Below are 16,570 nucleotides of genomic sequence, written 5' to 3'. Positions count from 1 at the left end.
AACAGTTTTGTGGTAACCGAAATAGAAACAACAAAAAACTCTCTCACACACACAACCTTACACAAATACATAGAGACAATGCAATTAAAACAAAAATACCAGAAACGAAACTTAAAAAAAAAAACAAACCAAATGAACTTTTTATTGCAAATGTCATCCATTAATTAATGGAGCACACAAAGGACAATGAAAATATCAGACAGTGGGAGAATTAGAGAATATTAAGAAAGTTGAAAATCCTGTACTTAATATATTATATAATTTTCTTAAACATATACAAAGTGGCTTATATTGATTGCAACCAACTTCAGGTTTCTACAATTTCTAAACTGCTCGTCTGACAGTTTACAGATTTATTCTAGTGGCAGCTCATTTTATTGTTTTCAAGCTTGATCTATCGCATTCACAAATAATATAATTCGTCATTGTGCGATTCAAGAAGCTTGAAGGCCGCATTTGATTGAAGTTTAAGCCGCAGTGGTTGAGCTGAAGATGTAAGGAGAACGGATGTGTTACGTGCTCGGTTACCACTCGTGCCAAAAATAATCTAAAAAAAAAAACAAGTATATACGGCCATAAGTTCGGCCAGGCCGAATCTTATGTACCCTCCACCATGGATTGCGTAGAAACTTCTACGAAAGACTGTCATCCACAATCGAATTACTTGGGTTGTGGTATCTTAAAACTTCTTAACATCGTTTTCTAAATTGTTAGTCCAAACGTGGTATATATTAGCCAAAACATTATGTATAGGTAAGTCTACAAATAATTTCGAATCGATATGGACTTTTGCACGGTACGTAGAGAGCCAGAATTGAAATATGGGGGTCGCTTATATGGGTGCTATATACAATTATGAACTTGATATGGACAAATTTTTGTGTGATTGGGGATCGATTTATCTGAGGGCTATATATAACTATAGACCGATATGGACCTAGTTAGGCATGGTTGTTAACGGCCATATACTAGCACAATGTATCAAATTTCAACTGACTCGGATGACATTTGCTCCTCTAAGAGGCTCCAAATCCATATTTCGTGATCGGTTTATATGGGGGCTATATATGATTATGGACTGATATGGACCACTTTTGGCATGGTTGTTATATATCATATATTACCACCACGTACCAAATTTCAAGCAGATCGGATGAATTTTGCTTCTCCAAAAGGCACCGGAGGTCAAATCTGGGGATCGGTTTATATGGGAGCTATATATAATTATGGACTGATATGAACCAATTCCTGCATGGTTGTTGGATACCATATACTAACATCACGTACCAAATTTCAACTGCATCGGATGAATTTTGCTCTTCCAAGGGGCTCCGGAGGTCAAATCTGGGGATCGGTTTATATGGGGCCTGTATATAATTATGGACCGATTTCGACCAATTTTTGCATGGGTGTTTGAGGCCATATATTAACATCACGTACCAAATTTCCACTGAATCAGATGAATTTTGGTCTTCCAAGAGGCTCAGGAGGTCAAATCTGGTGATCGGTTTATATGGGGGGCTATATATAATTATGGACCGATGTGGACAAATTTTTGCATGGTCATTAAAAACCATCTACTTATATCATGTACCAAATTTCAGCCGGATCGGATGAAATTTGATTTTCTTAGAAGCTCCGCAAGCCAAATCGGCGGATCGGTTTATATTGGAGCTATATATAATTATGGACCGATGTGGACCAGTTTTTGCATGGTTGTTAGAGACCATATGCTAACACCATGTAGCAAATTTCAGCCGGATCGGATGAAATTTGCTTCTCTTAGAGGCTCCGCAAGCCAAATCGGGAGATCGGTTTATATGGGGGCTATATGTAATTATGGACCGATATGGACCAATTTTTGCACGGTTGTTAGAGACCATATACTAACAGCATGTACCAAATTTCATGCGGATCGGATGAATTTTGCTTCTCCTAGAGGAATCGCAAACCAAATTTGGGGATCCGTTTATATGGGGGCTATACGTAAAAGTGCACCGATATGGCCCATTTGCAATACCATCCGACCTACATCAATAACAGCTACTTGTGCCAAGTTTCAAGTCGATAGCTTGTTTCGTTCGGAAATTAGCGTGATTTCAACAGACGGACGGACAGACATGCTCATACCGACTCAGAATTTCACCACGACCCAGAATATATATACTTTATGGAGTCTTATTTCGATGTGTTACAAACGGAATGACAAACTTAATATACCCCCATCTTATGGTGGAGGGTATAAAAATAGTAACAATATTTTGGATATTTAAATATCCCTCGAATTGTAAATTTGTTGAATTTTAAATAACCCAGCAAAAAAAGCGTTGCCAAAAAAAAAATAATGAAAATGTTCTTTTTGGATCCGGAAGTGGTGCAAAATTGACGCAGAAGCGATGAATTTAACATGGGCTTGCCATAGAACGGAAGTCCTCCATTTCAACAGCCGTTGCCCTGAATTGGCATCACTTCTTTAGGTGTGATCCGAATTCAATGTTATGGATATGAATTCAAAAATTCTGTGATATTTTGTCAAATAAATAATTTTTATAATTTTTTATATTTTTTAATGGATTGTAATGCTTGTCGGAAACGTTTGACCTTAAATATTTTCAAAAATTCACAATTTTTTTTCAGATTGGATTTTGCATTTTTGTCGACAAACTTTAAATGATTTGTAACGCTTTATTAATTCTTACTCTGTTTTTAACCTATTTGTTGGGTAGTTAAAATAAAGAACATCATTGGGAGTGCATCTTCTGGAAGTGCTTTTAAAGTTGTGCCTTTGGAAGAACTTCCAAATTTTTTAGCTGGGAATAAATAACAAATTTTGTGTGCACCAACAAGTGGAAGTTGCTACTTCTACAAAATGGAAGATCTTACTCGAAGGATTTTGTTGAAATAACACGAAAATTAAATTTTTTAGAGATATTGATAGAAAATTAGGTCAACATTTTATTTTTATAGAAAAATTTAAAAATTTTATTTTTATTGAAAATTTTGTAAAAATTTTATTTTTATAGAAAGTTTTCTCAAAAATTTTTTCTATAGAAAATTTTATCAATATTTTAATTCTATAGAAAATTTTGTCAAAATTTTATTTCTATAGAAAATTTTTCAAAAATTATGATGTCGGCATGCATGTTATATTTGGCGAGGTTAACATATTTTTGCGAAATGTTCTATGTTTCCCATGAAATGTAATTTGATGCTCTTGATACATGGTTGGGAATGATGATATTACTTCTCTGGGCGTAATTTCCATTGCAGAGATATGAGTAAAGATCCATTGTCTACCATAGACCCTATATTATTTGAGGTCCAACAATTCATAGGTTCACATTCTCCCACTGTATTTTTTTGAAACTAAAAATAAATGAAATCCAGCGAAATGAAAAGCAAATATTAAATGCTATTTAGTTTACACAAAAAAAAAAGCATCCATAGAAAATCGTAAAATAAAAACTCTCGCACAAAATAACATCGTGGCTAAATAAATGTAATCAAAATGATAGAAACTAATGAAAACAAAGTTTAAACATTCACTATTATTATCATAGACTCACTAAATTCCATTTGAATGGGAATTTGTTTTTTTAATTTAGAAATTGTTTTTCTACTTCTTTTTTTTAGCACTCAACTTTTGTAACATCAGGGGATGCACGAGATGCTCTTGAATTTGTTAAGATGATAACCATACAAGAAAAACAACATAAAAATCCCCACCAATATCAGCACGAAGCCCACTATCACCATCATCACCACCACAATCACCATCACCACAACGATATTAACCACAAAAAGGAGCAGCAGTTATTACAGTCCGGAATAGAGGAACAAGTGGAAGCATTTTGTCATACCCCACAGCATCATTATCTGCATATGGAGCAGTATCATCTGCTACAGCGACGCCAATTGCACTGTGCATCATCATCATCACCATCATCGTCGTCGTCAGCGACACGATTGCCATCACCTTTAACGCCATTAACGTCGCCCAGGGCGTCGACATCGACACATCGAAAACCCCTGCAACGCCAGCAACAAATTGTTGTTAATTTAAAACAAATTATAAATGCCCATTTCAATATTATTCGATGGCATTTTTTGGTGATATTCCTTTTGTGCAATTGCATAGGTGAGCTAACGTTCGTTGTTTGGTTCACGTTCACGTTGTTCATACGTTCAGAAAGTGTTTCCAAATGTTTCATTTTTGTTGTTGTTCGACATCAGCATTTTTTCGCTTCTTGTTGACTCTGACTGTGAAATGTGTTTTTTGATTTGGTTTCATTTCGATTCAAATTTAAATTAATGGATATTTGTTAATACCTTAATTTTTAAGTTGCATTGCGGCATTCTGAAAAAAAAAAAAAACTTGTATTTTTCGATGGTAACATGAAATGCAAACGAATCTAAGTACTGCAATTGAATAAAGGAAGGTGTTGTAGAGCTTGTGACCTATATAGAGCCTGCTAGAAATTCGATAAACGTGGCCACAGTTTACACTAATAGAAAAAATACGTTCCAAAATCGTGAATAGAAAAGCGATTGAACGAACGTTTTTGTTATACCTACAACCTAGAATGGTGATGGGAGCCACCGTGGTGCAATGATTAGCATGCCCGCCTTGCATACACAAGGTCGTGGGTTCGATTCCTGCTTCGACCGAACACCAAAAAGTTTTTCAGCGGTGGATTATCCCACCTCAGTAATGCTGGTGACATTTCTGAGGGTTTCAAAGCTTCTCTGAGTGGTTTCACTGCAATGTGGAACGCCGTTCGGACTCGGCTATAAAAAATGAGGTCCCTTCTCATTGAGCTTAACATGGAATCGGGCAGCACTCAGTGATAAGAGAGAAGTTCACCAATGTGGTATCACAATGGACTGAATAATCTAAGTGAGCCTGATACATCGGGCTGCCACCTAACCTAACCTAACCTAAAATGGTGATGGATAATAAGTTTGTTGTTCCGTTTACCACACATAAAAACATTGATTTCCGATTATATAAAGTATATATAGTCCTGATCGGGGAGAAATACTAAGACCATATAACCATGTCCCTCTGTCTGTTGTAACAAATTTTGCCCTGAAATTTGTACAGACTCGTGTTTTGGCAGGTCAAGTTTTAAGATGGGCTATATGGGCCCATATATACCACTTCCCCAATTTGAGGCCTTGAACTTCTAGAAACCATAATTTTTATCCGATTTGCCTGAAATTGGAAATCTAAAGGTATTTAAAGACAAAAGAATTTTACACCGAATATGGTTTTTAGAGGCACTGAAAAAAAACATGTCCGGTTCCAAAGATTTTGTCTTTACTTTTACAATTGTGGTATTGATTCCGAGCCAAAGAATCGGAGACACAATTCTCTTTTAAATTTGGGTTTTGTGTACTTGCTCGTAGAAAGCAAATTTTAATTTTTGGTTTTTTTCAGCTTTTTTTCTTCATATCCTATCAAAGTCCTTTAAAAACGAGTTAACGACAACTTTATTTCTCAAATACAAACTCGACTTTCAGTAGAAATTATGCTATATTTCAAGTAAAAACGTTTTTAAAATAAAGTTTGAAAAACATGTTCTATATTTCAACGATTTTTTGCTTTGTACTCAAGATGCAAAAAGACAACAAATTTAAAGACAATTTCATTAATTTTAAAGAATTTTTCTGAATTACTAAAGTCAAGTTGACCTTAACCCAAAAATGTTTTCTTCCATTAATTGATACCCATTTTTAAGTCAAATCACTTAAATATGAAGACAATACTACTTCATTGAAAAGTTTATCGACTTTTGGACAAGACAAAAATATTTATATTAGAGAAATACGACTCCTATGCTAAGCAAAATTTGCACGAAATCTTTTTCCTCACGACAATTTTTTTTTTCAGTCGGTGCATGGTTTAGCTCCCTTATATACCGATCTCCCGTCTTGATTTCGTGGGCTGCCAGAAGCAGCAATTTTTATCCGATTTATTCTGCAAATAATATCTAGGCGTATTTTAGGACCATAAATAGGTATGCTACATAAGGTGTGTATCGGTCCATGTTTTTGTATAGTCCCTAGATATACCAATTTTGAAACCCTCCACTCACTCTTTGTGGATGCATAGGTTTTTCGACAATCAGTCTTGGATTCTTATTCACCCAAATGCGGCAATTCTGTTTATTGACGAATCCACTGAGGTGAAAATGTGACTCATCACTGAAGATGATTTTCTTCGAAAATTGATCATTTCTTGGAACCATTCTGCCCATTCACGACGTCCATGGTTCAAATTGAGCAAGTCTGAAATAGAGAAATGTCAAATAAAATTCGGAAAAAAACTTGGCGTTTAGGTGTGATTCACATTCAACATCGGCCCTTACAATTTAACCACCCTTTATATATATTGTCCGTCCGTCCGTCTATTGAAAACACGCTAACTTCCGAACGAAACAAGCTATCGACTTGAAACTCGGCACAAATAGTTGTTATTGTTGTAGATCAGATGGTATTGCAAATGGGCTTTATCGGTACACTTTTACGTATAGCCCCCATAAAAACGGACCCCCAAATTTGGCTTGTGGAGCCTCTAAGAGAAGCAAATTTCATCCGATACGGCTGAAATTTGGTACGTAGTGTTAGTATATGATCTCCAATAACCACGGAAAAATTGGTTCACATCGGTCCATAATTATATATAGCCCCCATATAAACCGATCCCCAGATTTGGCTTGCAGAGCCTCTAAGAGAAGCAAGTTTCATCCGATCCGGCTGAAATTTGGTACGTAGTGTTAGTATATGATCTCCAATAACCACGGAAAAATTGTTCACATCGATCCATAATTATATATAGCCCCCATATAAACCGATCCCCAGATTTGGCTTGCAGAGCCTCTAAGAGAAGCAAGTTTCATCCGATCCGGCTGAAATTTGGTACATGGTGTCAGCATATGATCTCTAACACCGTGCAAAAATTGGTCCCCATCGGTCAATAATTATATATAGCCCCCATATAAACCGATCCCCCGATTTGGCTTGCAGAGCCTCTAAGAGAAGCCAATTTCATCCGATCCGGCTGAAATTTGGTACGTAGTGTTAGTATATGGTATCTAACAACCATGCAAAAATTGGTCCTCATCGGTCAATAATTATATATAGCCCCCATATAAACCGATCCCCCGATTTGGCTTGCAGAGCCTCTAAGAGAAGCAAATTTCATCCGATCGTGGTGAAATTTGATACATGGTGTTAGTAAATGACTAATGACTATGCTAAAATTGGTCCACATCGGTCCAGATTTGACCTCCGGAGCCTCTTGGAAGACCAAAATTCATCTGATTCAGTCGAAATTTTGTACGTGGTGTTAAAATATGGCCTCAAACACCCATGCAAAAATTGGTCGAAATCGGTCCATAATTATATATAGCCCCCATATAAACCTATCCCCACATTTGACCTCCGGAGCCCCTTGGAAGAGCAAAATTTATCCGATTCGGTTGAAATTTGGTACGTGATGTTAGTATATGGTATCCAACAACCATGCCAAAAGTGGTCCATATCAGTCCATAATCATATATAGCCCCCGTATTAACCCGTCCGAGATTTGGTTTTGGAGCCCCTGGGAGGAGCAAATTTCATCCGAGTCAGTTGAAATTTGGTACATTGTGCTAATATATGACCGTTAACAACCACGTCTAACTAGGTCCATATCGGTCTATAGTTATATATAGCCCTCAGATAAATTGATCCCCAATCACACAAAAGTTGGTCCATATCAAGTTCATAATTGTATATAGCCCCAATATAAGCGACACCGATATTTCAATTCTGGATCTCTACGTACCGTGCAAAAGTCCATATCGATTCGTAATTAACATATTTGTAGACTTATCTATACATACCTTTTTTGTCTAATATATACCACGTCTGGACTAACTCACAATTTAGAAAACGATGTTAAGAAGTTTTAAGATACCACAACCAAAGTAATTCGATTGTGGATGACAGTCTTTCGTAGAAGTTTCTACACAATCCATGGTGGATGGTACATAAGCTTCGGCCTGGCCGAATTTACGGCCGTATATACTTGTTTATACTATTCTTATACAAAGTAGAATCCCTACGGGAAATTGGTGCAAATTGCCAATGACGGACCTATCACAGAACTGGTGGCTGTGCTCCAGTTAGTTGCAATTTTTAAATAGTCGTAGTTTATTTATTTTCGTACTCGCTTGATATTAATATCTTAGGTCCATTAAGATTTTATTATCAAGCATTTTCACATTTAGTGAAATAAAATTATCAGAATAACCTATTGTTCAACATATTTCAAAAGTTGTTTTTTTTTCGATTGGGATGCCCAAAGTGAAATAGAGTTTGTCCGATTCTGGTTCCTGAGGACCTGTCTATGGGGTGCTCCTGCTAAATTGTCCCAGGACGTGTCCTTTGAGATGAGTCCAAGACGCGTCCTAAAATGTAAATTTACCCCGTCAATGACATACCCATGTTAAAGTGACCGGTCCCTTCCATACGTTTTGGGATTGGTCCATACACACCAGGGACTAGTCCTGTACCGGTTCTGTGGTTGATCCATTCTATAGGTATTTTAGTACTACAAATAGATGTGCCTCCATATAGACCGATCATCCGATTTGACTTCTTGGGCATGTAGAAGCCGTAAAGTTTTTGGGCTTCAAGAAAGTCGCAATTTTTTCAGAATGTGCCGAATGTGATGCGTATCGGTCGGTCCCCCATATTATCCGATGTGACTTCTTAGGCTTGTAGAAACCTCAAATTTTACCCCGAAATTTTAAATCTAGAGATATTTAGGAGCATAAAGACATGTGTCGAATTAAGTTCTTATCGGTCAGTTTTGTGGTTAAGCCTTTATGCAGGGCGATCTCCAGATTTCAGGGGATAGAAGGCCATCCAAATTGCTCGAACCTAAATGTAAAATTTCCCGATTTTACTTCTCATACTCATTCAATTTAAATTTGGAATCAGGGCGTTATTTCATTGCTCTCTTTTACACTTACACGAGATGTTTTTAATACCACTCTAAAATTGAAACAAAAATTGTTCCTATAAATCCAGAATCTGATGTGAACTGTAGACATCAATTTCAGTGTTTAAATTGAATGCCAAAGCATCAGACACTAAATTTCAGACTGAAAGCTGAAACTGAATGCCAAATTGAATGTCAAAGCATCGGACACTAAATTTCAGACTGACAGCTGAAACTATAGATCACACTCTAAATGTCTTCTACTGATCGAAATATATTTGGTTGAACATACATCGATGGCTCAATACTTTTGTCAAGGTATACCAAAATAGGGTCGCTATAACTCAGTGATTGAATTTAACTCAAAATCTCTTTAACATTAAAAATTCAGAAGCATTTTGTTTGTAATGAGGAATCGTTATGCATTTCTTGTGAAAAAAATGGACAAATACATACGCATTTTAATTTTTAATTATACTGCTTGCGATGCTTTAAAAAATTCCCGAAAATAGCTTTAAATTATTTTAACACTTTCATCGCAAGTCAACACTAAGAAATATGTGGTTTTGGAGCGATAAACAAATATTCAATATATGTAACCATTTGTTATCTGCAGCATATCCATTGTCCTCATTATCTATCAGCGGAACTAATTTTAGAAAAATATAAAATGAAAGTGTAGCCGTTTGATAGAATAATTTCGCATTTAATCTTACACACACAGTCCACAGATCCAAATCGTTTTTTTTTTTGGAAATAATTCTAAAACTTTTGAACCGATAAAGATAACAACACAATTTGTATGAAACTGATGTGTTTTTGTATGAAAGCTGATTTGTTTTCCTCTAAGTTTGCAAGTTTTTGAATTCCTAGGCGGGATGATCTGTAGGCATTGAATTAATTAATTTTATTTTTTTATTAAAAAAATATATTTTACATTTACCAATCCGTTATAAATTGATTTTTAATGGACTACCCACCAAAAAATTGGGAATTTTTTTCTAAAGACACAACTTTAAAAGCACTTCCAAAAATTATCTGCCAAAGATGTTCTTTATTTTAACTACACAGGAAGTCCTTTTAATTATATTTTTTATAACTCGCTTTTTCATATTTTTAGTGGGTAATTTATTTTATTTTGTTTCAATTGGGTAACCCAGCAAAAAAGCGTAGGCAAAAAGTACTGAAAATTATCTTTTTGGATCCGGAAGTGGTGTCAAATTGACGCAGAAGCGATTAACAGCCGCTGCACTGAATTTGCATCACTTCTTAAGGTGTGAGGCGAATTCAGTGTTTTGGATGTGAATTAAGAAATTTTGTGATATTTTGACAAATAAATATTTTTTTTTTTTAATTTTTTTATGATTTTTAATGCATAATAACGCTTGTCTGGAACGTTTGTCACCAATATTTTCAAAAATTCACAATTTTTCTAGAAAGGATTTAGAATTTTTGTTCGGCCAAGTCTATATAATTTGTACCATTTTTTTTATACCCACCACCATAAAATGTTGATGGGTGTATAATATGTTTGTCATTCCGCTTGTAACACATTGAAATATCGATTTCCGACTATATATAGTATATATATTCTTGATCAGGGAGAAATTCTAAGACGAAATAAGCATGTCCGTCTGTCTGGTGTAATCACGCTACAGCCTTCAATAATGGCGCTTTCGTTCTGAAATTTGGCACAGATTCGTTTTTTTGTTTACAGGCAAGTCAAGTTCGAAGATGGGCTATGTCGGTCCAAGTTTTGATATAGTCCCCATATAAACCGACTTTCCGATTTGGGGTCTTGGGCTTATAAAAACGGTACTTTTTATCCAATTTGCCTGAAATTGAAAATCGAGAGGGACTTGAGGACTAAAAAAGGTGTGCCGAAACTGGAGCCCATCGGTCCATGTCTTGGTGTAGCACCCATATAGAACGATCTCCCGATTTTGCTTCTTGGTCTTCTAGAAACTGTATTTACCATCCGATTTGCCTGAAATTAGAAATCTAAATGTATTTTGGGACCATAAAGAGGAGTGTCGAAATTGTATCGGTCCATTTTTTGGTGTAACCCCCATGGAGACCGATCTCCCGATTTTACTCCTTGGGCATCTAGAGACTCTATTTTCTAGCCGATTTGCTTGAAATTGAAAATCTAGGGGTATTTTCAGGTCACAAATAGGTGTGTCGCAAATGGTGCCTATCGGTCCATGTTTTGGTATAGCCCCCATATAGACCTATCTCGCGACTTTATTTCTGGGGCTTTTAGAATCCATAGTTTTTATCCAATTTGCCGGAAATTAGATATCTAGAGGTATTTAAGGACCATAAAGAGGTGGGTCGAAAATGGTCCGTATCGGTCCATGTTTTGGTATACCACCTATATAGACTGATCTCCCGATTTTACTTCTTGAGCTTCTAGATTTCGTAGTTTACACCCAATTCGTCTGAAAGTGGAATTCTAGAGATATTTGAGGAACATTAAGAGGTGGTGAGTATTGGTCCATGTTTTGGTATAGCCCCCACATAGACTTAACTCCCGAATTTATTTCTACGACTTCAGGAATCCGGCTGACCACAAGTAGGTCAACAGAATATGGTATGTGTCGACCCATGTTTTAGTATAGCCTCCACCGGATTGCCGAAAATTAGAAATCTAGAGGTATTTTAGGACCATAAAAATGTGGGTAGAAAATGGTTCGTATCGGTCCATGTTTTGGTATAGCCCCTATATAAACTAATCTCCCGATTTGACTCCTTGGGCTTCTAAAAACCGTAGCTTTTATCCGATTTGCACAAAAATTTAAATATACTGGAATTTTTGGTCCCCCAAAAATATGTATCACATTTATTTTTACCGGTCCGCTTAATAAGGCATCGATATAGATCGATTAAACTTCTTGAGGGTACACCCATAGAAAAAATATTTTCCTCCGGAATGAAATTTGAGGCAAACGAAACTCCCCTTTCGTAGAAAGTATTTTCGTTTAGAGCAAACTAATCCGAATTTGATAAGCGATTTAACGATTGCCTCTAAAATTTGTGTCAAAAGAACACTTTGCTTGTCTAAAATTTCGTTCCTCAGAAAATAAAACACTTCTTTCAGGGTATAGCAGGCGCACTGATCATGAAAATTGCTTGAAACTGAGAGTAAAATTTACAGATTTTACTCATCGTATTCATTTAAATAATGGCGGAAAAAATCTACAGATTTAAGATCTCAAATCAAGGCTTTATTTAATCATTTACACCATATGTTTATGTATTTCTCTAAAACTCTAACAAAATTGGTTCTTATAAATCCAGAATCTGATCTAGTCTTCATAGGTACAATATTTAAATTTATCTTCGGGAAGCGTACTGGATGAACTGATTTGCTGGGGAGAATATTTGTCATCAAACCCCCTGAAATTCTATATATAATCAAGTAACCCGCTACGACGAAAAGTTTTTAAAGTAAACTATTTTATTTGATTTATGGTGGTGGGTATTTAAGTTTCGGCCCGGCCGAACTTACTGATATATATATATATATACTTGTTAATTCCTAATCTGTTTTTAACCTATTTGAAACAAAAGTTTTAAAATTTTTCATTAAAAAAATATGAAAAAGGCGGGTTATAAAAAATTGACTCAAATGAACTTCCTGTGCAGCTAAAATAAAGATCATCTTTGGGAGGGTATTTTTGGAAGTTCTTTCAAAGTTGTGACTTGAGAAGAACTTCCAAATTTTTTTGCTGGGAAATTATAAAAAATTATTGTAAAAAAAACTACGTCCATTCTAAAAAAATTGAAATTTTTTGAAAATATTTGAGGTCAAACGTTTTAGACAAAAAATAATAAAAAATAGAAAATTTATTTATTTCGAAAAATACCACAAAAATTTTTAACTCACTTCCAAAATACTGAATTCGGATCACACCTTAAGAAGTGAATGCAAATTCAGTGCAACGCCTGGTTAAATGGTGGACATCCGTCCTGTGACAAACCCATGTTAAATTCATCGCTTTTATGCAAATTTTGCACCACTTCCGAATCCAAAATGAACATTTTCACTACTTATTTTGGCTACGCTTTTTTTATGTGTAGCAAACAAAACTTTTCTCATACATAGATATGTCAGATTGAAAAACAAATTATAGCAGCTTCTGTAAAGTAAAAAGTGTTTGTTTTATTTCAAAAAAGCCAAAACTTAAATGATGCAAAATCCTTTTATGATGCTTTTAATCTTTAAGCCAAAGATTCAATACCTCAAAAATGGTTTTCTTTATTTTAAGGAGAGTTTTCCTGACTTCATAAAACCTTAAAGTAGGGACGTAAATTTCACAACTTCGTGTTCATAATTTAATGAAACAAATAAGTTAAAACTACATTTTTTTTAATAAAAAAATTCTGTATTTTAACCTTTGACTATCCACATGCACTCAAAAAAAAGTTTACTTGGATCCAAAGATTTTGACCTACCTTTAAGGATTTTGGTATTGATTCCGAGCCAAAGATGCGGCTTCTTTGAAATAAAGAAATTTTTTAGCGACCTATCTGGCTTTAAATCTAGGACCAATAAAATTAAAATAAGGATACAGATCTCATTTATCAAATTTTCATTCTCTTTTCACGGTTTATTAATAAAGGTACTCACGTACAAAAAATGCCAGTTTAAAAATCCAAATTATAACGAACACTTCAAAGTAAAAACTGTTTTCTTAATTCCAAAAAAAAATTTAAACCAAAGACGCTAAATCCTCAAAATAAGTCTTAGCCTATATTTGAAGCCTATTTATCTTAAATCTAAAATTTTTTTAAGTTGAAGTAATTTAAGGACAATTTATTTAAATCAAAAATATGTCTCTTTACTACATTTTAAGGGAAATTAGACTTAGTTCAAAGACATGCGACTTTAACGGAGGGACGCAAATTTACAAAATTTATGTCAAAAATTTAATGAAAAAAATTTTGAAGCAAAGATTATAATTAAAATAAAGTTAATTAAAATTTCATTATTTTAAAGAAATGTGTCCTTAATATTTTGTAAATTTCGCATTCTAAAATTTAGGTTGCATAATCTTCAATATCACGTAAATATTTTTTTCAGTGTGGTGGTAAAATTTACCACCTCGCACACTCATTTACATGTAATCGTATTATAAATAAGACGTGTGAAATAAAGTACATGTTAATTATTGAAAGTACATATAATATTTCGAAATATTATTTTATGTCCGCGTTCTAATCAACCAATGAAATAATGATACAAAAAAAATATCTTTTTATAGAATAAATATTAATGTAAAAGAGGGGGTCAAATTTAGCCCACATCCCAAATTACGCAAAAAATTTTCACCTCACCAGTTACAGGTTAAAATTCCTCCAAAACCACATTACAACTACAGCAAATTTTTTAACATACTTAATGTCATCATTCATAAATAATTTTTATTTTAAGAAACAACAACTGCTTTTACTTACATACTTATAAATATAAAACTAAACACTTTTCGTTCTTGTTGTTATCATATCTCAAATCAATTCAAAAAAATGTATGAAATCAAAGATTTTTGCATTTCCAACAAAATTTACTCTCACATCACATCGTCATCGTATTCCACACGGCGTGGTTCTGCGGGGCCACATTCAATGGCATCCTCCTCATCGTCGACGTCCTTATCATCTGCAATGCTTACATCTCAATCGGCAGTGAGTGCATTCGAACCGGATTTTGTTATACCCCTGGAAAATGTAACCGTGGCACAAGGACGTGATGCCACATTTACATGTGTGGTCAATAATTTAGGTGGTCACAGGGTGAGTGGAGATTCATCAACCCCAGCCAAGGTATGTAATCGGTTTTAAATAGAAAAAAATGCGTTTGTCATATATATATGATATTAAAAATTTTCTCTTTTGTTTGTTATAATTTTTATAAGTTTCTTTAAAAAAAAAAATAACTCACCTTAAAGTTTCTCTCTTCACCATCACCAGAGTAATAAAAGCAAAAAGAGCACCTGCACCAAAAAAACTTTAAAACTATAAAATATCTACAAAAAAATATTTCTTTGTTTTGAGAAAGTAAAACAAGATTCCTATCACAAATCACCTTTATGGAATTCTAAATAAAGAAATATTCTAAGAATTTATTTCTTTGAGAGCACCAAACTGCACTTTCTATTCACCTGCAAAGCAAATAATAATGCACAATTTTATAGTTAAGAATTTAAATGCACAATTAATTCTCTATTCATTTCTTAACTTTTGATTTGATAAACAAAACATTTTACTCTTACAATAAGATTGGTAGCTGAAATAATATTGCATATAAAAGCTTTGATATGAAACTATTGTATATATCAAAGTGTGAAAATTTTTTATTGAATAATTCTGGCATTTCGATATTATGGGATTTTTTAACTAAAAAGATATTAAGAAATTGTTTAAATACTTCAAATATAATATATTTATGATGAATATAGGATAGTAAGGGATATACAAAGTTCACTATTCAGTTTATAAAACATCGAAATATCGATTTCGGACTACATGACATAAATATATTCTTAATGAGGGAGAAATTCTAATACTATCTAACCGTGTCCTTCTGTCTTTTGTAATCACGCAACTGCTTTCAATAACGAAGCTATCGTTCTGAAATTTGACAAAGATTGGATTTTTGTCTGTATTCATTCGCTTAATACAGGCTTACTTGTGGATTTGTTGGATAAACCTTGGCTTAATTTCCACAACTGGTTGGCATGCCCGCCTTGCATACACAAGGTCGTGGGTTCGATTCCTGCTTCGACCGAATACCAAAATGTTTTTCAGCGATGGATTATGGATCTGAGGGTTACAAAGCTTCTCTAAGTGGTCTCACTGCCATTTGGAACGCCGTCCGGACTCGGCTATAAAAAGGAGGTCCCTTCTCATTGAGCTTAACATGGAATCGGGCAGCATTCAGTGAAAAGACAGAAGTTCACCAAAGTGGTATCACAATGGACTGAATAGTCTAAGTGAGCCTGATACATCGGGCTGCCACCTAACCTAACCTAACCTATCATACCAGAGACGCGGTTGACACAGTTGGTAGATTTCTATAAAAAAGGGTGAATTTTTTACTGTTCAATAGATTGGTAGAATTCGTGATGTTCTGGCAAATTTTACAAAATATTCCCTACTAAGAGGAAATTGAATTTTGTATCTTTTTGTTTTTTTTTTTTTTGTAATTTTGACCAAATTTTCTATAGAAATAAAATTTGGACAACATTTTCTATAGAACTAAAATTTGGACAATATTTTTTATAGAAATAAAATGTTGATAAAATTTTATATAGAAATACAAAATAAACTTTTAACAAAATTTTTTATAGAAACCAAATTTTCACTAAATTTTCTAACGAAATAAAATTTTTAGATAATTTTGTATAGAAAAAAAAATATTGACAAAAATTTCTAAAGAAAAAAATTTGAAAAAAAATTCTATAAAAAATAAAAGTTTGATAAAATTTTCTAAGGAAATAAAGTTTTGGTCAAATTTTATATAGGCATAAAAACTTTGACCAATTTTCCTATAGACATCAAATTTTGACGAAATTT

General features: G+C 34.1%; 1 protein-coding gene across 1 annotated transcript in view; it reads left to right on the top strand.

Annotated features, from left to right (window-relative positions):
* Positions 1-14,548: 14,548 nt before the first annotated feature.
* The window catches only part of DIP-beta (Dpr-interacting protein beta), a 130,919-nt gene continuing 128,897 nt past the window's right edge, over positions 14,549-16,570 (top strand). Inside the window, exon 1 of the mRNA XM_075301960.1 lies at positions 14,549-14,818. Coding sequence (XP_075158075.1) covers positions 14,621-14,818 — 198 coding nt within the window. The 5' untranslated portion in view covers positions 14,549-14,620. The remainder of the gene's footprint in view (positions 14,819-16,570) is intronic.

The sequence above is a fragment of the Haematobia irritans genome, chromosome 3 (assembly GCF_050003625.1).
Source record: "Haematobia irritans isolate KBUSLIRL chromosome 3, ASM5000362v1, whole genome shotgun sequence".
Taxonomy (NCBI): Eukaryota; Metazoa; Arthropoda; class Insecta; order Diptera; family Muscidae; genus Haematobia; species Haematobia irritans.
The sequence above is the reverse complement of the archived record's forward strand: the minus strand, read 5'-3'. Positions and strand labels throughout refer to the sequence as shown.